Source organism: Arvicola amphibius, chromosome 8 (assembly GCF_903992535.2).
Source record: "Arvicola amphibius chromosome 8, mArvAmp1.2, whole genome shotgun sequence".
NCBI lineage: Eukaryota > Metazoa > Chordata > Mammalia > Rodentia > Cricetidae > Arvicola > Arvicola amphibius.
The window spans coordinates 101,909,324-101,932,403 of NC_052054.1; the positions used below are offsets into that span (position 1 = coordinate 101,909,324).

Consider the following 23,080-nt stretch of genomic DNA (forward strand, 5'->3'; position numbering starts at 1 on the left):
TGGCTGTGACTGCACAGGTAAAGCCTGCAAGGGGCCAAGCCAGCCAAAATCCCAGCCTGGACTGGGAGGGGGAAGTCCCCGCCCCCACCCCCAGCTAAGGAACTGTCAGCACCTGATGGCATCAGGGGCAGAAGGATTCTGTTGTTTTCAAGGATGTGGTCCATGCACGTACAGGAAGACCCAGCCGATTTGAGAAAAGAAGACAGGAATGGGGATGAATTTGTGCAAACTGCATTATATACATGTATGAAATTCTGCATTATATACATGTATGAAATTCTCAATTGACAGAAAAGTTCAAATAAAAAAGAAGAATGATTTAAAATAAAACACCTGAGGGTCGCTTGAGCCCACCGTCAGAAGCTCAGCAAAATAATTAACTGGTGAGAACAGCAGCATTCCTCCTCCTTTCCTGGATCCGTCTAGAAACACCTCCGCAAGCTTTTAGATAAGAGAGACGATCTCGCAGGCGCTTTCAGCTTCATTTCAGGCTAACGGAAGGGAAAACGGAAAAGACAAAATAACACATTCACATCTGAACTTCTAAATTTCAATTCTTCGAGTAAGAATTTAGAAAGATATTTATGTTAGTATCCTAGCCTAGTGTGGCAGCATTAACTTGTACTCCCAGCATGGACGGTGGAGACATGCTGAGTCCCTGGGCTCCCAGTCAGGCCAGCCCGGGCACTTGGCAAATTCCAGAGCCATGAGGGAGCCTGTCTTTAAAAACGCGATGGCACTCCCGAGAAAGAACATTTGAGGTCGACCTGTAGACTCCACACCGTACTCACATACTTGCACCAAATATGGACACACAAGTGCACACACAAACATAGAAAAAACGTCTTTCACTCATAGTTAAGAAAATTTAATCTCTCCCTAAACTTCATGCCTTCTGTAGATGTGAACTCAGACTGCGCTGTGCACTTAGAACCTAAAAAAAAAATGAAAGTTTGCGATACAAACATTGTGAGGAGAAACTTCAGGACCAGGACTAGGAAAAGGGCTTTTCAGATTCGTCATTAAGAGTGGAATCCCGGGGATGGAGACATGGCTCAGTGGTTAAGCACTTGCTGCTCTTCCAGAGGACCCAGGTTCAACATACATACATACATACATACATACATACATACAGTAAAAATAATTTTTTTAAGTAGAGCTGAGGACTGGGGAGATGGCTCGTATATAAAGCCCTTACCAACCAAATGCAAGGACCAGAGTTCAGATCCCTGGAACCCACATAATTGCCAGCTGGGCCTGACAAACCTCCTGTAAGTCCTGCTTCAGAAGACCCAGAGCCCGCTGGCTAGTGAGCTCCAGGTGTGATTGACAGTAATCCAGGATGATTCCTTACGCCAGCCTCAGGCCTTCACATGCACATGTACACACATGCATCCCCCCATACACACACACACACACACACACACACGCAAACAGGCATATACACATGTGCATACTAACACATTCACAAGAAAATGGGCGCCGGGAGGGGTGGAGAATTCCTTCTAAACGTCACAAGTTGGAGTCCATCAAATGGAAAACCCCTTGCAGTGTGACCGACCTGACAAGGAGGACTTCAGAGTGAAATGCGCAGCTGGAGCTGGAAGAAAATGCGAACAGGCTGTCTCACAAAGGACGATACATAGCATGCGTAGTGCATCCTCACAGTTACATATTTTTAAAAAATACTTTTTCAGTGGATTTTCGGTTTGTCATCAAAACTGCTAAGGATTTCAGATAAGGGGATCCCATTACTATACATCCATGAGGGGATCCCTCCCTAGGGGGATCTCTCAATGAGTGTATGCCTCCATGATAGATACCTTCATGAGGGGAGTCCCTCGGGGAGGGAGCACCTCCGTGAGGAACCACTAAAGCCAATGTGTGGTCACCTCTGCAAGCATGCTGTCAACAGCAAAGTAATCTCATTTGTCTGGCTGTGGTTTTCATGGTCCTCATACTGGCTTCAGGAATGAAAACAAGGGAAACGGGCCCGACAACTGTTCTCTCTTTGCAAAAGTCACTGAGCACGCCGTTATGAATTGTTATCAGTGCACTGCTGGGAAGACCTTTGGGCCCCCAAAGAGCACTGTCATTTCTAAGAGTTCTTGGGTGATGGTGTCACCCAGCCAGGATTGGCTACAGTCTTCTGTCTAGTCTCTTGGCCCAAGGAGGAGTTCCATATTGAAGACTGGGCACCAGCCACGGGATGTTGCTGTCCACATTCAGAGATACACTCTGGACTGTGATAGTCACGCCCATAGGTTCATTTCTATGGGCGTTCTAAATCCTGTTAACTCGGCAACAGAGATTAATCATCACACGTACCTTCAGATAAGACCAGTGAGGGTTGGGAATGGCCTGGGACAAGGATAAAACCCTGCAATACGAAGACCATATTAAATGCCCACTATGTCAGCGTATGGGAAGATAAAAAAAAAAAAAAAAAAAAAAAAAAAAAAAAAAAAAAAAAAAAAAAAACCACATTGCTTTCTGTCCCTCCACTGTGAGAGGAGAGAGCTAAGAACATAACAGAGACAGTCAGGTGGCTTCTTACAACTGACTCTCATCGACAACGAAGGAGGATGGGGTCTGGAGAGATGGCTCTAGTTAAGAGCACTTACTGCCCTTGCAGAGAACCTGGGTTTAGTTCCCAGCACCCATAGACTATCTCACAATCACCTATAACTCCAGTTTTGAGGGACCCAGTGTGCTCTTCTGACTACTGTGGGCACCAGGCACACACATGGTGCCCATATACCCATGCAGGCAAAACACAAATGCGCATAAAATAAATAATAAAATAATCCAAAATGATTTTCAAACCGCAGAAAGGGCAGAAGAGTTGACCCCTTGGTGGCTCCCAGGTGTCTTACTCAGCCTGGTCCCTGTCCTGGGATACAGGAAACATTACGGTGGAGAATCTTCCCTTCTCTAGATCTTAGATCTAGACATCGAGGTCATCGCTGAATGAGAATGATCATTACTGGAAACTGTATTTGAAGGTAAAGTGTGCCAAGATCACGTGACAGCACATTAGCTTGAAATAGAGATCTAAAGTTCAGCATGTTGGAACTGCTTTGACCTTGCATTAGAGTGGCATGTTCTGTCATCACTAGAGACCCGGAGCTGTCGTGCCTGTCAAGGTTTGAGGGGCTTTTCTCACCCACACAGAATCAGCAACCGAGCTGATAGAATTTGAAATACAAAACCTAAAACTACGATGCTCTGAGCCAAATCTGTCTCAATTTTTTTTATAATTGTGCGTGTGAATTTTGTCAGAAGGATGGCCTGGTGTTTGTTTGAGAAGTGGCAGTAAGGAGAGAGTGTTCCCTGTCACACTCAAGTGGTGGCGGGGTACAAGGAGGACAAATGAAGTTTAGTCATGCCAACCAACAGAGTGAGAATCAAGAGTGAATGGCTTGCTATATATACTCAGCCCGTGAAACCTGTAACTCCTTGGCATTATGTGATGGGCAGGTAACGCACAGCGGAGAACAATGGAAAGTTCCTTCAGTGTAGAGCAGTGAATGTGGCCCTTTTTCCTTTGAATTTAAGGTTGTGCACAGTGCTGTGTGTGATGGTGTACTTTGTGGAATTAATGGGGTGAGGTGGCTCTACTGTGAGGCAGTGGGAGGGTCCGGAGGGTGCTGTGAGTGCCTTCAGGGAGCCACACCCTGCTGTCTGGCACTGGAGGCCAGTGTGCACCCTAAATAGGCCCTGAGAAACATTCACACAGCTCTGGAGAAATGCAAGGGTGGAGCACGTGGGAGCTCACACTCCTTACCTGGAAGCACTGGGTGTGTTGGGTGGCAAAACAAGCTTGCTACAGTCATCAGCAATAACACAAGTGCAGGGGCAAGAAGTGTGACCTCCCTGGCCTGGAGTAGAAGAGGCCTCGAATTCAGATCCATGAGCCAGCGCCTTCACCTGTCTCCTCTGAAGATACATGCAACTAGTCTTTTCCTGTCCCACCAGCCAGCTCCCAAATAATGACACAGAGACTTTTTATTAATCATGAAAACTTGGCCTATAGCTAAGGATTGTTTCTACCTAGCTCATAACTTAAATTAACCTATTTGTGTTCATCTACGTTCTACCACATTACTTTTACCTCTACCCATTCTGTGTGTCTGTCTCATGCCGTATCTGGTTGACTTCTCCGCCTCTCTTCTTCCCAGAGTCGTCTTTGTCACCGGAAGTCCCCCCAAGCCTCTCCAAAGCTACTGACCATTCAACTTTTATTACAGTAATCACAGCAATATATTTTCACACAGTGCACAAATATCCCAGAGTGTACACACACACACACACACACACACACACAAAACCAGGTTCCCACCGCTCATCTACCTGGCCTTTGCCCTCCCAACTCAATGCTGTGCGAGCTTTGCCTGCAAGAACCTAAGGCTGGGCTTCCCTCTTTTCAAAGCAATCTCCAGCCACTAGGCTGAGCTGAGAACAGCAGGGTCATGGCCAGAAAGCTTCCCTCAGAGAAACACAGGGCTGTGACTACGTATGCAGTGCCCTTATATGACCCTAGCCAAGTAAAGATTCGTGGAAAATAAATGACCTTAGGATTAAGATGGCAGATGTAAACTTCCTGGAGGCAAATTCTACAATACTTGTCCAAAGGAGTGATGGATCGGTTGCTTAGAACTGCAGCCAAAGGAGAGTAACTCAATGAAGCTGAAGGCTCCTTATCAAAGAAAAAAAAATGCATTTCGAGGGGGCAGCAGAAGCTCCCACTGTGTTTTACCCTCCAATGAGAAGGCAGCTCATATAACTGCCAATTATGTGGTTAGTGCATGGAAAGCCGGACCCTATTATGTCATGGGAATGTCTAGTGCTCTCTCTCTTTAAAATCACCAGGATTAGATGTTTGCCAAACCAGTCTCACAACGGTTTTTGCCCTTGAGAACCTGATCTGTATTGTAGAAATCAGCACAGTCCTCTAGTTTGGCTTCTATGTCCGTGCCTCAAGCACCTGTTGCCTAGGAAGCTGAGCACTGGTTTCAGACAGAGCGGGAGGCCTGTGTGAGATGGCGCCCTTGCCTGGCGGGTGCCTCAGCTCGAAACAGTGAAGCAAGCACCCTGACCGTCCATAAAGAGATTCCCATGAAAGAGAAAGTGCCTCCTCCCCTGCCCTGCAGCGCCCCATGCCTGTTCCAGCCAAAGCAGCGTCCCAAGGGCCAAACACCGCCTTTGCCGCCCTGTCCTTAGGCCAAGTCCAAGGTCTGTGCAGAGTTCAGCTCTGGGGCCTTCCCAGGCTCTTCCTGTAGGCTTGATACTTTCTCTCTGAGTGTGTCTGTTGGATCTCTCGCTTTCCTCCCTGCCCTCTCCTGCACGTGCACATTCATGTGTGTGTTTGTGTCCAGTGTTTTCACACTAACTTGGATGAAACTCTGCAGCTCAGAGTTCCCACTTGCATCTCCATCTTCTACTATGGCTCTTGGCACCACTGTGCACCTTCCCTGGGATCCTCTTTTCCTCCTCCTCCTCCTCCTGCTGCTGCTCTCCCCCCACACCATCCTACTGTTTCTAATTCTGCTCCTGATCCTCCTCCTTCCTACTCTTCTTCCTCCTTTTTCCTCTTTTCCTCCTGATGCTGCTCATTCTCCTGCTTTCCACTTCCTCCTCCCCCACCTTCTGTTCCTACCCTTCTCCCTTTTCTTCTTCCTTCTCCTGTTTATCCTCCCCCTGCTGTTCCTTCTTCTCTTTCTGCTCCTCATCCTCATTCTCTTCTTCCATCTTCTCCTCTTCTCTGACACCCATTGTTCTGTGGCCATTGGTGGTGTTAACCATTACTGTAATTCATTTGAGTTGATTCCCATATGTGCTTGGGTTTGGTGTAGTTGCTGTTGCAGGGTTTTCTTTCTTCCTTTCTGAGTAGTTCAGGGACTGAGTCCTCAAGTGTGGGCTCTTCAAATAAAACCAGAAGAGCACTGCATCCCAGCAGATGCACTAACTGCAGCGCAGAAGAGCACTGCATCCCAGCAGATGCACTAACTGCAGCGCAGAAGAGCACTGCATCCCAGCAGATGCACTAACTGCAGCGCAGAAGAGCACTGCATCCCAGCAGATGCACTAACTGCAGCACAGAAGAGCACTGCATCCCAGCAGATGCACTAACTGCAGCGCAGAGGAGCACTGCATCCCAGCAGATGCACTAACTGCAGCGCAGAAGAGCACTGCATCCCAGCAGATGCACTAACTGCAGCGCAGAAGAGCACTGCATCCCAGCAGATGCACTAACTGCAGCGCAGAAGAGCACTGCATCCCAGCAGATGCACTAACTGCAGCGCAGAAGAGCACTGCATCCCAGCAGATGCACTAACTGCAGCGCAGAAGAGCACTGCATCCCAGCAGATGCACTAACTGCAGCGCAGAAGAGCACTGCATCCCAGCAGATGCACTAACTGCAGCGCAGCAACAAAGAACCTGGGGAAAGCAAGAGGGCAGAACCACTCCAAAAGGTTAGACTCCTTGGAAGACAACCCAAGGTCAAGATGAAGCTGAGTATCTTCTTCTCTGCCACTGGCTTCAGAAACTTGTTGAAGCATTGAAGTGGACGATAAACGAAAGCTTCGTACGTTCAGTGAGAAGCGCATGGCCACAGAAGTGGCTGCTGATGTTGTGCGTGAGGAGTGGAGAATTGTGTTGTCTAGATCCGTGGTGGGAATGAAAAACAAGGTTTGCCCATGAAGCAAAGCAGCTTGACCCATGGCAGAGTGTGCCTGATGTTGAGCGAGGGGCATTTCTGTTATATAGACCAAGGAAAACCGGAGAGGAAGTGCAAGTCTGTTCACAGATGCATTGCGGATGCCAGTCTAAGCATTCCCAACTTGGTTATTGTAAAAAGTTAAATTAAATTCAAGTAGAGAGCAAGGAGGACAGACAGACACTACAGTGGACGGACTACTACTGGACAGACGCTACAGTGCCTCATCCATTACAAGCTAAAAGAGCTAGCAGAACCCGAAAGCTTTTTAATCTCTATTTTAAAAGGCCATGTCCGTCAATATGCTGTCACAAAGCCCTTAAAGAAGAAGATGAGAAGCGCAGGGCCAAAGCACTCAAGGTTCCGCATCTTGTTGCTCCACCTGTCCTACAGCACAAAGGCCGATGTGTGGCTCTGAAGAGTCAGGGCACTAAGGAAAACTAGAGGAGGCTGCAGCATGTGCCAAATTTTTGACCAAGAGAATGAAGGAAGCAGAAAATCACCAGGAACAGTTTGCCAAGGGACATAGGATATCCTCACTGGGAGTTTCTACTGCCAAGTCTGAGTTCAGCCAAAAAAATGAATCTTTTGAGTAACAATTAAATAATCTTACTTAAAAAATAATCAAAACAGACTGAAACGGCTGAAATGCCAAGAATGCGAAAACGCCGACCAAAAGCCTTCAGTGACTTCAGAGAAGATGCGAGCAGATGAATGGAGGAAGGAAGTAGGTGAGAAAGCCCGCAGCCTGAGGAAGAGATCCAGAGAGAACACAAGTGTTGTACAGAAAGAGGGAGAGAGCGCCAAACTGAAATTTTAGAAATGAAACCTCAATTTTTAAAAAAAATGTTGGACAGTACCATCAATGGACTAGATCAAGCTAAAGAGAGACTTTCTGGGATGGAAGACAAGACTCGGGACTCATTCTTCTCCAACAGCAGTAAAGCAAAATCAAACAAACAAACAAAACCTGAGCATGACCACAGCTTGCAAGGCTCTGGATCCTAAGCTGTAGAACAAAAGCAAGAATCCATAACATAGAAACTGAGATAAAAATGAAAGGCTCCAGAACCCATATTAAGAAAAGGAAGAAAGAAAAAGAGGCAAGCACAGTGGGAGGCAGAGACAGGAGGATCCCTGGCATGTAGAGCCATGGGAGAGAGAAGAGGACCTAACATACACACATGCAGCTATCATCCCCTAACATTTTACAAAGAATCTAAAAACACACTGGAGAAAATACAGTCTCTTCAAATAGTGCTAAGAGAACTGGACACACATGTAGAATGGCTTTCATAAAGAAAACAAACAATAGCTGGGCATCATGGTACAAGCCTTGAGGCAGAGGCAGGCAGACCTCTGTGAGTTGGGGAGGCCAGCCTGGTCCACATAGAGAGCTCCGGGACACAGAGTTGCAAAGCAAGACCCTGTCTCAAAAAGACAAGCAAACAAAGGAAAAAGAATAGGACAGTAAATGCTGGTGAGGTCATGGGGGGTGAGGAACCTTTCTCACACTGCTAGTGGCGTATAAATTAGTGCAGCCATTGTAGATATTAGTGTGGGATACTCAAAAACTGATTTAAAGAGAATCATCTGGCTACACCAGCCTGAGGCATGCATCTGAAGGGTTCTAAGTCATCGTACTACAGGGATCCCTGCATGTCCATGCTCACTGAGGCACCCTTCCCAGCAGCCGAGATAAGAACAAGCCAAGGTGTCCATGGACACGTGATTAGATGAAGAAAACGTAGTCCATATACACAGTGGAGCTTTATTTAACAACAAACAACAGTTGTGTGCCCTTGGCAGGTACACAGATGGGACAGGTCATCATGGAATGCAGAATAAGCCAGACGTAAAACATGAGTGTTGTACATTTTCTCTGATGTGCAGAAATTAGATTTCAAGGTGTATGGGGGGATTGGGTTAAGGGGCCAGAAGGAGGGGAAAGAAAGAACAAAAGAGTGTGGCCAGGGTGATTATAGGAAAGTAACACACACGTGAGGGAGGGACCGGAGGGAGGGACGCCGGGGACATGGATAAGAGCACCGTCCTCTAATTGGACACAGATTGGACTTCTGCCCGTGAACACCAGCTGTCGCTGCTGCTGGCTTTGTTGTGTTTGACACTTCCCTTGCAGAATTTTCGCTCGTGCCTGGGTATCTCCAAACCAAGGGTAGGGCAATGGCCAACCCCGGGATAACAGTGCCATCAGCAGGCTTCTCAGCCAATGAGTTTTACTTTAATATGAGACTAAAGTAATCTGACCCAGCAGTCAGATTAGCGGCTTCTCCCGCTCTGAACCCTGGTACTTCTGGAACCAAATTCTATTCTGGCACTGCAAGGCAGGCGGCTTCCTTACCTACCTAACAAGCTGTGGTCCTGAACTCCTTCTGTAACCCCTAGGAGCATCCTGAGCATCTGCGTGACAGCCTGAACCGCTTGCTTCAGGTGTCTTTCCTGGTGAGCAGGAACCTCACAGCACCTGCAGCCTAGCAAAAGCCTGTGGGAGGAGGGGTCCCACCTTGGCCAAGCAGAGCACAAGGCTCATCTAGGGTCAGAGACTGCCTGGGATCTAACTAGAGTTTCTTATGTGTGAGACCCTCTGAAATGTGGTTCTTGTGTCTAGTACCCCTCACTTGATACATCCTTGTAGCAGACGTTGGTGCCTCATTCCTTCCCATGGGTAAAGGTCAGCATAGTATTTGTTCATCTGTGGGCTAGGCATTTATGTTTTATATTCTTCTTTTTCCCCAATAAGTGTTAGTGATAGGCAGAAATGCCAGCTCCAGGACTAAGGGGCATCTCGCTATTTTTGATCCTCTATCTGCTGGGAATTGGGGGATACTCACAAGGATGGAAAGCTCATGAGAGTGGGGGCAAAATCCAGCCAGTGCTGGGGTGTAAAGCTGATGCTGTGGATTTCTGGAGGGGAGGAACTGGGGTCCAAGATTATCAGCATTTGCAGCCAGAAAGAGGGGGCAGGAGAAAGGAGGGGGCAGGAGAAAGGAGGGGGCAGGAGAAAGGAGGGGGCAGGAGAAAGGAGGGGGCAGGAGAAAGGAGTCAGTGGAAAGAAAGAACACGCCGCTGTACACATAAGATAGCATCCTATGGCAGCCACAGTGTCAGGAGCAAGGAAGTGGTCTGGGGACCAGGGATGGAAGGGCTGTATGCAGTCTATACAAGCTGGTACTTTGTCCTATGGTTACAGAGCTTATGGGGAGCTTCAGGGCTCTGCAGGGCGTCAGTTGAAGGAAGTCTTAAGTTGATCAGTTCTTGCCTTAGTCCCTTCTGGCAGGACAGAGAGGGAGGCCCCAAGTCAGACAGTGTACAGCAAGGGTCCTCTCAGGAGGCTGAGACAAGGAGAGGGTACGGCCCCTGGAATAAGAACAGATATGATTAGGTGCCTGTTTGTCTATAGGAGGTAGGAGGGAGAAGTAGTGGGGATGGGAGGCACAAAGGCCATGCAGTCTCCAGGGCATGTGGGCACAGTGACTGGTGCCACCACAGAGCCCAACACTGGACCCCGGAAAAGGAAGGGCTGTCAATTTTCCAGTGTCCAGGGACTCACAGCGTCCCGGTGAAAAGATTTTCGTAAGAACCTACAGTTCCCTCATCATAAAGGTGCTGAGAGCATGCAGGACATGCAGGAAGCTTTAGAGACACTTAAGGGCACAGCGGCCAGCATGCTTCCTTTGGCCCTTTTGTGACACTAACAAGAACCATGTATGACCTTTGTCACCAGAAACTACCGATGTGATAGAAACCCCAGATGAGAGACTGCAAGGCTGGTTCTCACATTCAGGGGCAGGGGGACAGAGGGGCTCAAAGCTGAGCTATCGACCATGCAGCTGATGGATGAGACTCCTGTCCTGGTGTATAGCACTGACAGAAGCAGCCAAGGGCGGCATCTTTGCGCTCTGCACACTTGGGCTTCAGAGTTCTCTAGACCCCGACTCCACGGGGGAAGCCAGTTTGTTCCCAGTGAAGAAGAGGCTGTGGCTGATTCCCGGACTCAAGGGACAAATGACAAGGAGAAGGAACAGCACTGGTACACACAGAAGTCCAGAAATGTCAAGGGGTGCAGTAAATCTCAGAGTGCAGAGAAGCTCAAACCCTGGCTATGGGAACAACAGGGGATGCAGACAGGACCCGAGCTGAGAGCTCAGCCTTCAGACAGCAATGAGCAAGTCCTTATAAGGTGGGGCCCAAACCAGGTCTGTGGGAAAGCCACCATGCAGAAACAGTGTGTGGGTGACAAATGTCTCAGTAGCCTGGCCATCCAGGCCTCCAATGCTAGTTGTGACACTCTGCTCCCGGGTGGGAGGGGCAGGATCTCCAGTCCCATCAACTACAGCTTGTGTGCCTCTTGCTATCTGGTCTTAATAGATTAATTGCTCCTGTAATTCACAAGAATATTACTCTGCTGTGAACAGGAAGAAGATGAGGAATGGAAGATGTCACCAAGCCTTTTCCTTCAACTGATGGAGGAAGGAAATAGCTTATACAAAGGTCAGTCCGGGAGAATGCCTGTCTGCTGAGCGTGCCCGTGCTCCAGTGGGCGGGCAGATCCCAGGTGCTCTATCACGGGAGGCTAAATTATGTGAATCAAGCCAAAACCCGTCCCTCTCCTGCTCCTCGTGCTTCCGAGGAGCATAGAGTTGTGGTGGCTACTGTCGTCTTAGTTTAAGAAAAGCGACCTGGGACAGAAAGGGTATGTTTCAGCTTACTGTCTGCCATGAAGGGAAGTCAGGACAGGCACTCAAGTCAAGAGCCTGGAAGCAGGAACTGGAGCAAAGACCATGTAGGAACGCTGCTTACTGGCTTGCTCCCGATGGCTGGTTCACTTGCTTTCTTAAGCACCGCCTATCCAGGGGTGGCACAGCCCACAGTAGCCTGGGCCCCTCCCACATTTATCTTTAGTCAAGACAGTGCCTCCATAGACTGTCTATAGGCCAGTATGGTGGAGCAATTTGTTTGGTTGACTGGTTTGGGAGTTTGTTTGGTTTTTCCAAACAGGGTTTTTCTGTGTAGCCCTGGCTGTCCTGGAACTCACTCTCGTAGACCAGGCTGGCCTCGAACTCACAGAGATCTGTCTGCCTGTACCTCATGAATTCTGGGATTAAAAGCATGCACCATCACCACGCAGCAATGGAAGTACTTTTTAAACTAAGATTCCCTCTATCTTATGTTAATTTGGTAAATAATTAGCAATAATAATAATCTAATCAACACAATTATCTTTCATTGTCAATTTGACACAGCCCAAAAATCACCTAGGAAAGAGTCTCAAAGAATTGTCTGGATGAGGTCAGCCTGTAAGCATGTCTGTGTGGGATTGTCTAGATAAGGTCAACCTGTGAGTTTCCATGGGAAAGGGTCTTGAACCGTGCTCATTGATGTGGGAAGACCCAGCCCACTCTGGGAGGTGTCATTTGTTGACTTGATCCCTGGACTATATCAGGGTAAAGAGGGCTAGCTGGGTGAGGAGCAAGAAGGCATCATGGGAGATTCTTTCTCACTGCTCTTGACGGTGGGTGTGATACAACTAACTGTCTGAGCCTTTGCCTCAGTGTCCCTGCAGTGATGGATTGTAGCCAAATCAACCTTCCTGCCCTACATGGTTTTTCTAGTCAGGGTGTTTTTCACAGCAACAGAAATGAGTCTAGAAAAACTGAGGAGAAAGTCACACACACACACAGGGTGGGAGCATTCTAGAACTTTCTCCAGTTGAGGAGAAAGACACACACACACAAGGTGGGAGCATTCTAGAACTTTCTCCCGTTGTGCACTCCGCAGCTGACCACTCTTTTGCTTAGTGGCATAAAGAAAGGCATTACATCAAGGAAATGAATTCCATATGTACAAATCTTAATCCCCTCAGACCAAGACCCGTCTAGTTCTGACTATTGTTTTGTCGGGGGCTCAATTCCATTAGCGTAGCCAGAACCTGGCCAAGTGTGTGAACGCATGGGCTCTGACCTTTCAGATATCTGTCGTAATTTGCCAGAACTGATATGCAGCTCCTTAGCTCTATTGCACCCTCAGGATAAATCTTAGCCGAAGATGATTGGCCAGCGTGGCCCTGGTCCCTAGTAGTGTTGTGGAAATTCCTGGGAAATGAAATAAGCATGTAAAGAAGAACGTTTTCAAACATCAGCTAATCATGGACCTCTTTCCTAATCTGAGTCTGATCTGGACAACACTGGGTCAGATAGATGAATGGATTAATAGATAGATAGATAGATAGATAGATAGATAGATAGATAGATAGAGACAGACAGACAGACAGACAGACAGACAGATGGACAGATGATAGACAGAGAGGTTGACAGATGATAGACAGACAGACAGGTGGACAGATGATAGACAGACAGATAGATATGTATATATTTAATATTGATTCAAGGTGTTTATCCCAGCAAATTGGATCATATCCTTAACAACAATTTCACTATAGTTACAGGCTCACTATGCTAACCATATCCCAGCAGGTGCCATCTTACAAACCACTAGGGAGTACAGGATGCTCTGGAAGAAGCCAGGGGTGGCCATGACACTGTTAGCATATGGCCCCTGAGTCCTCTGAGGAGGAACGAAGCCAAAGGGACCAACTAACAGTCACCAGGTGCCCAGAACATGCAAAGACAATTTTTTTGTGCCTGTGTCATTCAGCCTTCATAGGAACCACACAATGAACACAGTCCTTGCCCTTGTCAGGCGGGACTGACTATTGGGGAGCCTGCCGTCTTAAAGTCTGAGAATTCACCCTAACATTGACTTGCAATGAGGCAGAACAGTTACCACCAAAAACATCCATCCGCTCACATATTCACTCAGCAAACTCTGATTGTCTCCATTGTGCTGGATGTGACACTAATCTAGAGATCCAAAAATGACGTCACCCACCAACATGTCTGCAGGGCATCAGATGGGGAGGGTCCAAGCTGGGCAGTTGTACAAATGAGAATGGAAGTAGAAATGGGCCTTGAGTAGTCAGGGCCTTCAACAATCCACTCTGCAAGTCTAGGCCTGACTAGGGTTTCACTGGTGTGTGTGTGTGTGTGTGTGTGTGTGTGTGTGAACAAGGATGATAATGGACAAGACACTGCACTACACAGTCTTGTCTCTTGTCCTTTTACCCCCATGTGTGCTATGTGTTCATTGTCTCCCACCAGCCTTCAGGGTCGCTTCCACACAGAGGAGCCAAGTAATTCCACATTCATTTTCTCCCTTGCCTTCTCCTGGAAGCCCTCCAGGCCCTCACAACCATCATAGGCCCTCCCCGGTCTCTGCTCCCCACCAACAACACTCTTGTCTTCTCTTCTCTCCCTCACTTTGGCGGCACCATCATCCGAGATATCCTGAGCAGGACGGACCTCCAGGGTGTGTAGGGCTACGTGCACATATTTACCCTCAGAATTTACCTGACTCCCCAACCCCATCCCTTTTCAAACAGCTATGCAGAGCAAATGAGGACGACATATTGGGGAAGGAAAGCCTCCCTCGTCACGCCAGGCTCTGAACTCTGAACATACAAGGAGCATACTATGCAGACCTGAGAGAGGGATGCCTTTACCAGCTGAAGGAGCTCACAAGGCCACGCCTTCATGCCCCCCCCCAACACACACCTCTTTTTCTCTAGCATGCCCAGCAGCTATGTGCCACCTACTCCCCTTGTGCACAATGCTTGTCCCTTCGGGCCTTCTGCCAGGAAAAGCCTTCCTGGGGCCTCCACAAAGCGGCATTCTCTGTCCCCACCTGTACCCACCTTGCCCCTTTGCACTCAGTCCAGATGCCAAGCAATGGGCGTGTGGCTTCCTGCATTGGGGCCCAAGTCCTGGAGGGCAAGATCTGTCACCTCGTTGCTCTGGAAGCAAGGCCTGGTCTGAGACTCATCAACTCAGCAGCTTTATTTTTTTTTTTTTTTTTTTTCCGAGACAGGGTTTCTCTGCAGCTTTTTTAGAGCCTGTCCTGGAACTAGCTCTTGTAGACCGGGCTGGCCTCGAACTCAGCAGCTTTATAATTAACACTGAATTTACTTCCTTCGCGAGTGAATGAACGCGGAAATGAATGCATCAGTCTGTGACCCAGAGGCAGATGGCGCAAGGGTTTCATCTTTGCTGTCTTTTAACACTATTGCAAGCACTGTGTATGTGCTTCTTTTTTGACAAAAAGAAAAAAAAATGAATTTGGGGGTAATTCAGCATTCCCATGGAAAGTCAGATCTTTCAACCTGCGACATCCATCTTTACCACTACCTATTGGGCACAGCCGGTTTCCATGAAATTCAAGAAGCAGGGAGAAGCCGCAAGGGTCTTCTGGTTGGAGGCCTTGGCTGTCATCCTCCAACTCTTCAATAACTTAAATAGAATTCTCTTCATCTTCGAATCCTTCTCATTAAAACCAAAGGTTTGCCTTCTCAAATAATGCATTAGCATTTTAATCACTAAGATTAAGATTAAACCCCCTCTGCTCCTCCCCACCGCACGGCCCTCCCCTTCCCCTCCATGTGAAAGGGCCCTGGCCTGCTTTTCACAGTCTCAGGATAAAAAGCTCCTTCTGGCTGCGACAGAGTCGGGGCAGCAAGTGCCCTCTGAGGGTCCCAAACAGCTTCCTGCATTTACAAATGCCCATGAAATTCCTGAAGGGATTGAAAAGTGCCCTGTGCAGAAGTGTCATGAGAAAGCAGCACTTTCGAAGGGAAAAATCAGCCCATTGAGACCCTCGAGAGGGGAGATCAGAGGACTGCCTGTGCGGAGCCGTCTAACAAAGCGTAGCTGCGGCTCCAGCGTGTGAATGGCTAACTGTGACTGGACAGGAATACTTGCGGTGCCTTAAGTATTCCACGCTCCTATTCCGAACATCTTGTCCCCAGAGTCTGGGGAGCCTGAGAAGTGGGTCCCTGTGCATAGATAGCGAAGCGACTCTGCTCTCTGATGTCTCAATGCAAGCGGTAAACTTCGGGTGGTTGAAAACTTAGCAGTCCTGCAAAGTGGAGGCGCGACAGGCAGTTAGTGTGAGTAGATGGCACTTTGTAACTCACTGGAACTCTCTTTGCTATTGTCAGGGGGAAATGTAAGGGTTTTTTGTTTTGTTCTGTTTAACACAGAGAAAGAACCCAGTGAGCCAGGCATGGCAGTGTATACCCATAATCCTATCATAAAATAGGAGACCCCTAGGTCAAGGCCAGTTGGACTATATAGTGAGACCCTGTCTCAATAAATGAAGTATCCAGCCGGGCGGTGGTGGCGCATACCTTTAATCCCAGCACCCGGGAGGCAGAGGCAGGCGGATCTCTGAGTTCGAGGCCAGCCTGGTCTATAAGAGCTAGTTCCAGGACAGGCTCTAGAAACTACAGGGAAACCCTGTCTCGAAAAAAAAATGAAGTATCTGTCAGCCCTACATTTAGTCTGTTCTACATTTTAGCATAATGTGTACTTCAGGAAATGAGCTTATTAAGAATATTTCTATTTATTCTTTGATAATTTCATATATGTATACAATGCATTCTGATCATATCCACCCCTAGTTCTCCGTTCCCATTTTCCTCAAACTCCCCTCAGCATGTCCCGTCCAACCTTCATGGTATCTCGGTTTTTTTCATCCTCTCCTGAGTTCAATCAATGCTTCCCACATGTGCGTGCTGTGGGACCATCCATCAGAGCATGGGTGACCACAGCAGTAGTACCCCCAAGAAACAACCCCCCGCCAAAACAGCCATACACTGCCAGTAGCTCCTTAGCTAAACATAGGGCTTAATGAGCCCCTCCCCACCCATGTTGAAATGCTGATTGGCTTGATGGGTGCAGGTCATGTGCATGTAAACATAGCCGCTGTGTGTTCAAGAGTCCAGTGGCCATGTCACGTCCAGAAGCCAGCGTTTCCCAGCTCTCCTCCTCATCTTCCTGCTCGTACATTCTTTCTTCCCCCTTTCCCATACGTTCTCTGAGTCTCCATCAGACTGAGAGAGATATCACCTGGCGCTTTTTCTGTGCACTTTGCCCAATAACAGCTGCCCATTTCAGACAGAAGCTTCTCTGACGAGCGTTAGGGCTAGCACTGTGGGTACAGACATAAATGTTCAGGAGGCAGTTTGACATGTCCATTTATCAAGCCGACAGTAACAGCTTCCCCGCGATGATCTGGGACTTCCACAGCCATGGGTTTTGACCAGGTGTACAGTTCTAGGCCTGGATTCCGTCCTGTGGAGCAGGCCTCAAAAGCTCAGAAAGTGGCTGGTTGTCGCTCAGTGGTCACACCCCTGGTTTACCAGTGGGCACATCTGGCCATGCAGGTTGCAGAATCCAGCTGTGGATGGCTTCCCTGCCCTAGCAGCTGCACAGCACCTTCCAGCTCTATGAGCACTCACCAGCTGAGAGAAGCTTCCTGGTCAGCTCCAGCCTCGTTTTTGTATGTCTTCAGCAATAGAGTCTTGCCATATGGTCATGACAGGCAACCAAAAGTATTGGCCATAGCCTCTGTTGCTTCCGGGAGACCTCTGGAGGTTCATTGACCAACGACTTCTTATAGGAAACTGTCCTACCCCTGACCCTGGGATTTTCATTTCATGCCCATGTCTTCTGGTAGAAGCATCGTCTGCCCAGGCCAGGTATCCATTTTAGTCCAGGCTTGTCCCCTGCCACACCAGATGACAGTACACCTTGAACTTCAGCCCCAGCGCATTCATCGCCTTCTCACTAGAGGCACCATTCATCCCCTCCCCCACCCTGGCATCCATCCTGTGCTCTGGACCCAGCCACTGAGGCCCTTCTTATGCAGCTGCCCTGCCTAGGGGAGGACACAAGGAAGAGTCGGGTCTATAGAGAACACTCCAGTTTGAAATTTGTTCTCTCTCTGTTTCTTGTGAGTCCACATTCTGCGTTTTCGAGTACCCGCCTCACCCTTGAGATCCCCCACAGGCTTACCCACAGATCTTGGTGGTGGAGACTGTGGTGTGGTAAGGTGGGGGACCCTGATCAGCTCACCCAGATCTGCTCACATCTTTCTCAGGCGGGATACAGGCGGGGTGAGTGAATTCTTGCTGGAATCCATCCAGGCTCTTTGCCAGCTAGCGTCTGTTGACCTCAGAGCTTGCCTAGGAAGTGGGCCCATCTCACTTGGGCATGGTGACATCCATTAAAGTAGGCCCACCTAACCTGTGTGTGATGGCATCCATTGCTTTTCCGAAAGTGATCACATGGCCACTGGGTTGATGTCTCTAGCTTGGAGATCTGACCCACGCTTTAGAAACCAGGCCTTTGTGTCCATGTCTTCCCGAAGCTCTCCTGACCCAAGGGCTCTTGGCTCGGGCCTCCCCAAAATGGTGCATCACAATTCCTGGTCTAGACAGTTCCTCAGGTCTCCTCTCAGGAGAGTCTAGGATGTGTCAGGCTGACAAAACCACCCACTCCCAAGTCTTTACTTGAGGTTTTCACATCCCATTTCCTCTCCTTCTTTCAGGATATCATACTGTCGTTCTCTGGCTTCTTTATCTCAACTTCTGTTCTAGAATCTGGATGGATTGGTGTGTGTTGAGTTTACAGTAACAGCCCTCATGAACCTAGATGTGGAACAGAATTTTTTTTTTAACTTCCTTTCTCTCTGTCCTTGTGGAGTACAGACATGTGGCTGAATAAAGATGAATCTTGGAATTTTCCTCAAGACTATGACCCAGAAATGATCAAGGAGGAGAAACGGAAGGAACTAGAGTTGGAGATAAGGGTTCAGGTATGCCTGCACTTGCCTCCAGTAGAACAAAACCATTCGCTGCAACAATTATACTTTTTACAGTTTCCAAATGGATAAGCAATCCGAGAATTGACCCTGAGGAGACACAAGCACGGAATCCCCTTAAGAACCGTGTCCGAATTTTCTCCTAGGTTGACGAGTTGATGCGACAAGAGCTGAAAAACCTCAAGCTGGCTGTGAACAGAGAGAAGGAGCTCCCAGCCCGGGGGAAGAAAGGGAAGGTGAGCATTAAACAAACATAGGCAACAGACTCTGCCTGGACAGCAACGCCTGCTCAGTAGCTGCTATTCCCAGGATGCGCGCTATCGAGCATGGTGATCTAAATAAGAATGGCCCCCATAGGCTCACTTATTTGAATGCTCAGTCATGAAGGAGTTGATGCTTCTTGGGGAAGATTCAGTGTGGACTTGTTGAAGGAAGCATGTCACTAGGATGTCACTAGTGACATGGGTTGAGGTTTCAGAAGCCCAAGCCAGGCCCAGTGGCTCTCTCTTCTCCCGCTGTCTGTGGATCCAGATGTAGGACTATCAGCTACTTCTCCAGCACCATGTCTGCCTGTGTGCCTCCATGCTTCCCCACCATGGTAATGGACTCAACCTCGGAAACTGTAAGCAAGCCCCAGCTAGAGACTTTCTTTCATGAGAGTTGCCTTGGTCATGGTGTCTCGTCACAGGGATAGAGCAATGACTGAGACACCAAGTATCGCCTTTCCGCTGATCTCACTGTTCACCACTCAGTGCTCTGTGGTATGGCCCTTAAGTAGGGCTAATCCTGCCTTCCAAGAGGATCGTCCCCAGGACCGCCCATTACAGGTTCATATCACCTTCCCCAAGATGAGTACTATCTGAGGGGCCGTAGCAAATGCCCCATCTGTTCCTGCGGGTCGGTCTGTAGTGAATGCAGTAACAGCAAGCGGGCTTTATGAGTGCGAGAGTCAGGCTGAAAGAAACTGTGTGGGTGCAGCTCTTGAATTGCCACATCCGTCTCATAGCGGTTTGCAGCAGCCAGTCGGACGGAAGCATGTGCAGCGCCTTCCTTTAGCCTCCTGTTTCCACCTTTATCCCGTAGACAGCAACTGAGCCAGAATGCTCAAAAGAGAAATCCAAGACTCCTCCCTGGCAGTGTTATCAAAGACCCAAGAATCCTATGGTTTGGAGACACTAAGCCATCTTGCTTGTGACCCCTGAGCTCACTTGCCCTGAGTTGAGTCTTGGCATCTCAGGAAACACCTGACCTTAGGAAAGTTCTCTTGCTTCATTTTGTGCTAAAAATATAGCTTAACTCTAAAGTCATTTAAATTGTCCCCCAGGGCATTGAAGGAACAACACAGTGACCTGAAGCAGTCCCCTCTCCTTTACAGGAACAGCTCTTGGTGCCACTTTGAAACTTCATGTGTGTCTTCATCTATGAAAAGAGGCATGTGTTCATAACTAGACATGGAAATTAAGCTGATCACAGTGGGAAATATATTTCAGAAGTGGCTGTGACCTCCTATTAGATGGCAGGCTTTCTCCTCACCAGCCAAGCCAAGGCCACAGCAATCTTGCTTCCCTCCTTTGACCTCATCTCATTCCCTGTGGTCTAGTATCTTCGAGATGCACCATATCACAGTGGTGTCAGGATCTCTCAAAGGATTGCGGGCAGTTGTGTAGCTAGAAGAGTTTTCACAGCCCAGTCCCAAGCCAGGTGACCTAAGGATGAAGTTCAAAGCAAGCTAAAACTTAATCGATTACAAGGAGTCTCATAGGAAAGCCATTTAGCCAGGGATATCACACACACACACACACACACACACACACACACACACAAAGGACAGCCCACAGCAGTTTTCTGCCCTTTCTGGAGATGGCGACTTGGTCAGAGATTATCTAACATCCTAAGTGGTCCTTCCTAAATACACGTCTGATTTGGACACTCCTCATTCACACTCTCGAGTGGCATCTCTGTATCTTCCTCGGGGAGGCCTTTGGGAATCCCGTAATGGCTCTGGTTTCTTTGCATATGAGTCACACTCTATGTCACACCTGTGCTTTGTCACCAGTGGATGTAATATTTTCTGGTGACACCAGGTTAGCATCTTTCTCCTACCTAAGGGCCATGAATGTAGGAATGTTTAGACATAAGCGATCATTTCTAGCTCAGAACAAACCCTTAATGCATATTATTGTGTGGATTTATTGTTAAGTCTAGCTCCTATGGAGATTGGTCCCTATAGACTAAATGAATAACTTGGAGTGTCACGGTCTGACTTCCAGAGAAAGTGAAAGAGAATGAGAAAAAAGTTGGTTTTTAAAAATCCAACAGTAATAGAAGAGGGGAGACTTCTAAGTTCTTTTATGAGCCCTCCAGCATCCTGAATCCAAAGCCAGATAAAGACACTGCAATAAAATAAAGCTAGGTGTCAATATTCCTAACAGGGGAACACATATCTTCAACAAGACACTAGCAAACTGAGTTTAGCAACATTTAGATGGATTTTGCTGCAGGACCGCACAATGCAAGGATGGTTTGACATGCACAGATAGGTCTCTGTGTACCAACACATTGATGGGATGGAGTTGAAAAGCCTAAATCATTCATTATTAGAAGATCAATTGTCTTGTTCTAGGCCGTTTCAGAGATGGGGGAAGGTGTGTGGCATAGTTCAATATTTTATTGTGAGAAAACTCTGAACCAATTAACTATAGAAGGAATTTACCTCCATGCAACACAGCTATGTTAATCAACACTATGTGCTGCTCGTAGGAGAATACAGACATACGGACTGACAGCAACTGAATGTTGATGCAAAGGGACAGATGGCCCAGCACCACAAATACATACAACTAATTTTTGTCAAAGATGCAAAAGCAATTCAAAGGAAGGCGAGAAGATGCCTTCAGGAGTTGTCTGCTTGCTCTTTTTTTTTTTCTGAAAACTTTGCTCATCTCCACTTTCTTTGAGCAGGGTAAAGGAAAGAAAGGCAAGAAGAAAGGAAAACGGGGAAAGAAAGACAAGGACCTAACAGCTGACAGGTAAGGTGTGGGCTTGTTCTAGGGGTGACAGGGGCAGAGAGTGAACCTCAGAACACATCAGAAATGTAGAGATGCCCCTCAAATCACAGAGCAGGCCAAGGTGAGGCAACCCTCTCAGCCCTACCATGTGCCTCCTAGACAGAGTGGGGGAGTGGTAGGCACTGGAGGAAGCCCTGTCTAGACTCTAGATTGAAAAAAATTACACAAGACCACTTGCTTGGAGGTAAAGCTGCCTGCCACATCCACGTTCCTGTTACTCTTAAAAATTCTAATATTTGCATGGGAGTCAGGGGGTGGCACTTATTAAAAATGGCTGAGAAAATAACAACATGAGACTTCAGAACGTGCAAGCTGAGTTTCTTCTGGGCAGGGGGACCTCATTTTCTTTACAGCCTCACCCTGTCCCCTTTGCACAGCTTCCTGCTTGCTGAGGGAGCCAGAACAAAGATGTAATGCAGCTGGGTCTCCAGGGGACTCTTTGTAATCTAGTTTCATTTGCCCAACTTCAGTGCTAATACATGGCTTGAAATACTTGTGTTTTGTGAACTTTAAGTGTGGGCATGCAGGCATCACTTTGTCAGGGAGTTCAGTTAACCCCCCCCCCCGCCCCCGCCAACTGGAGGCTGGGCGTCATTCTTAAGCATCCTCCTCTTACTGTGGGTTTTGCTCATAGCAGACATGAATGACATCCATGGGAAAAGGAGCCTACTGAATTCTTGGAAGTCCCCCTGCAATCACCCCCGAGGCAGGCAGAGTAACCCACAGCTGGTGTGTGCTTGGAAGTAGCCCCCCCACTTGAGGTTACATTGTTCAACAGCTTGGCGCCTACAAGTGTCCTAGGGTACATTTTGAGACTCCGGTACCCTCATTCATGAAACAACAGACATCTTTCATTGCATGAGTGCTGAAAGTATCCAGGACAGAGATACACGATACGTGGTCATTTAGAGGGGAGTCTGGCCAGATGGACAAATAGAGCCACTGATTTTATATTGCTTTGTTTTTGCCTTAGTTCCAACACAGAGTGAAGTAATGAGAAACCGGGAGTGAACACTGGGGTCTCCCGACATGTCCCTGCTCCTTCCTAGTTAAAGGATTCGTCCACTTTCCTTTGTATTTGAAGTGTCACCAGTATAGTGGTGCTGACCGGCTACAGCGGTGGCCCCCCTGCAATGACTGCTAGACGCTGAATGTGTTCTAGGATGCTTCCTTGCCCTGGAATCTGTCTCAAATAAGTCAGAAGCAGTTCATTCTGGCTTCCTTTCTGATTCTACGATAAGAACACTAGTCAAAAACAGATTAGGAAAGAAGAGGGTTATTTTAGCTAAAACTCCAAGCCATAGCCCATTGTTGTGGAAAGTCAGGATGGGGACTTGAAGGTGAGCCTGCTCGCTATTCTGCACAGTGCTACCTTCAGCCAAGGAAGTCACTTACAGCCAAGGAGTAGAACAGGAACTGTGGAGGACGCCACTTGCTAGCTGGCTCGTTGGCTGGCTCACACCTAGGTTGCTTTCAGATATAGTCCAGGATCATCTGCCTAAGGAATGATGCTGCCCACAGGGTCCTGGGTCCTCCAATATCATTTAATGATAAA

At 48.0% G+C, this 23,080-nt stretch overlaps 1 protein-coding gene across 1 annotated transcript in view; it reads left to right on the top strand.

Moving 5' to 3' along the window:
* Iqca1 (IQ motif containing with AAA domain 1) overlaps positions 1 to 23,080 on the top strand; it is a 120,376-nt gene that overhangs the window by 56,839 nt on the left and 40,457 nt on the right. Inside the window, exons 9-12 of the mRNA XM_042055621.1 lie at positions 11,158 to 11,233; positions 18,345 to 18,451; positions 18,604 to 18,693; positions 21,416 to 21,486. Coding sequence (XP_041911555.1) covers positions 11,158 to 11,233; positions 18,345 to 18,451; positions 18,604 to 18,693; positions 21,416 to 21,486 — 344 coding nt within the window. The remainder of the gene's footprint in view (positions 1 to 11,157; positions 11,234 to 18,344; positions 18,452 to 18,603; positions 18,694 to 21,415; positions 21,487 to 23,080) is intronic.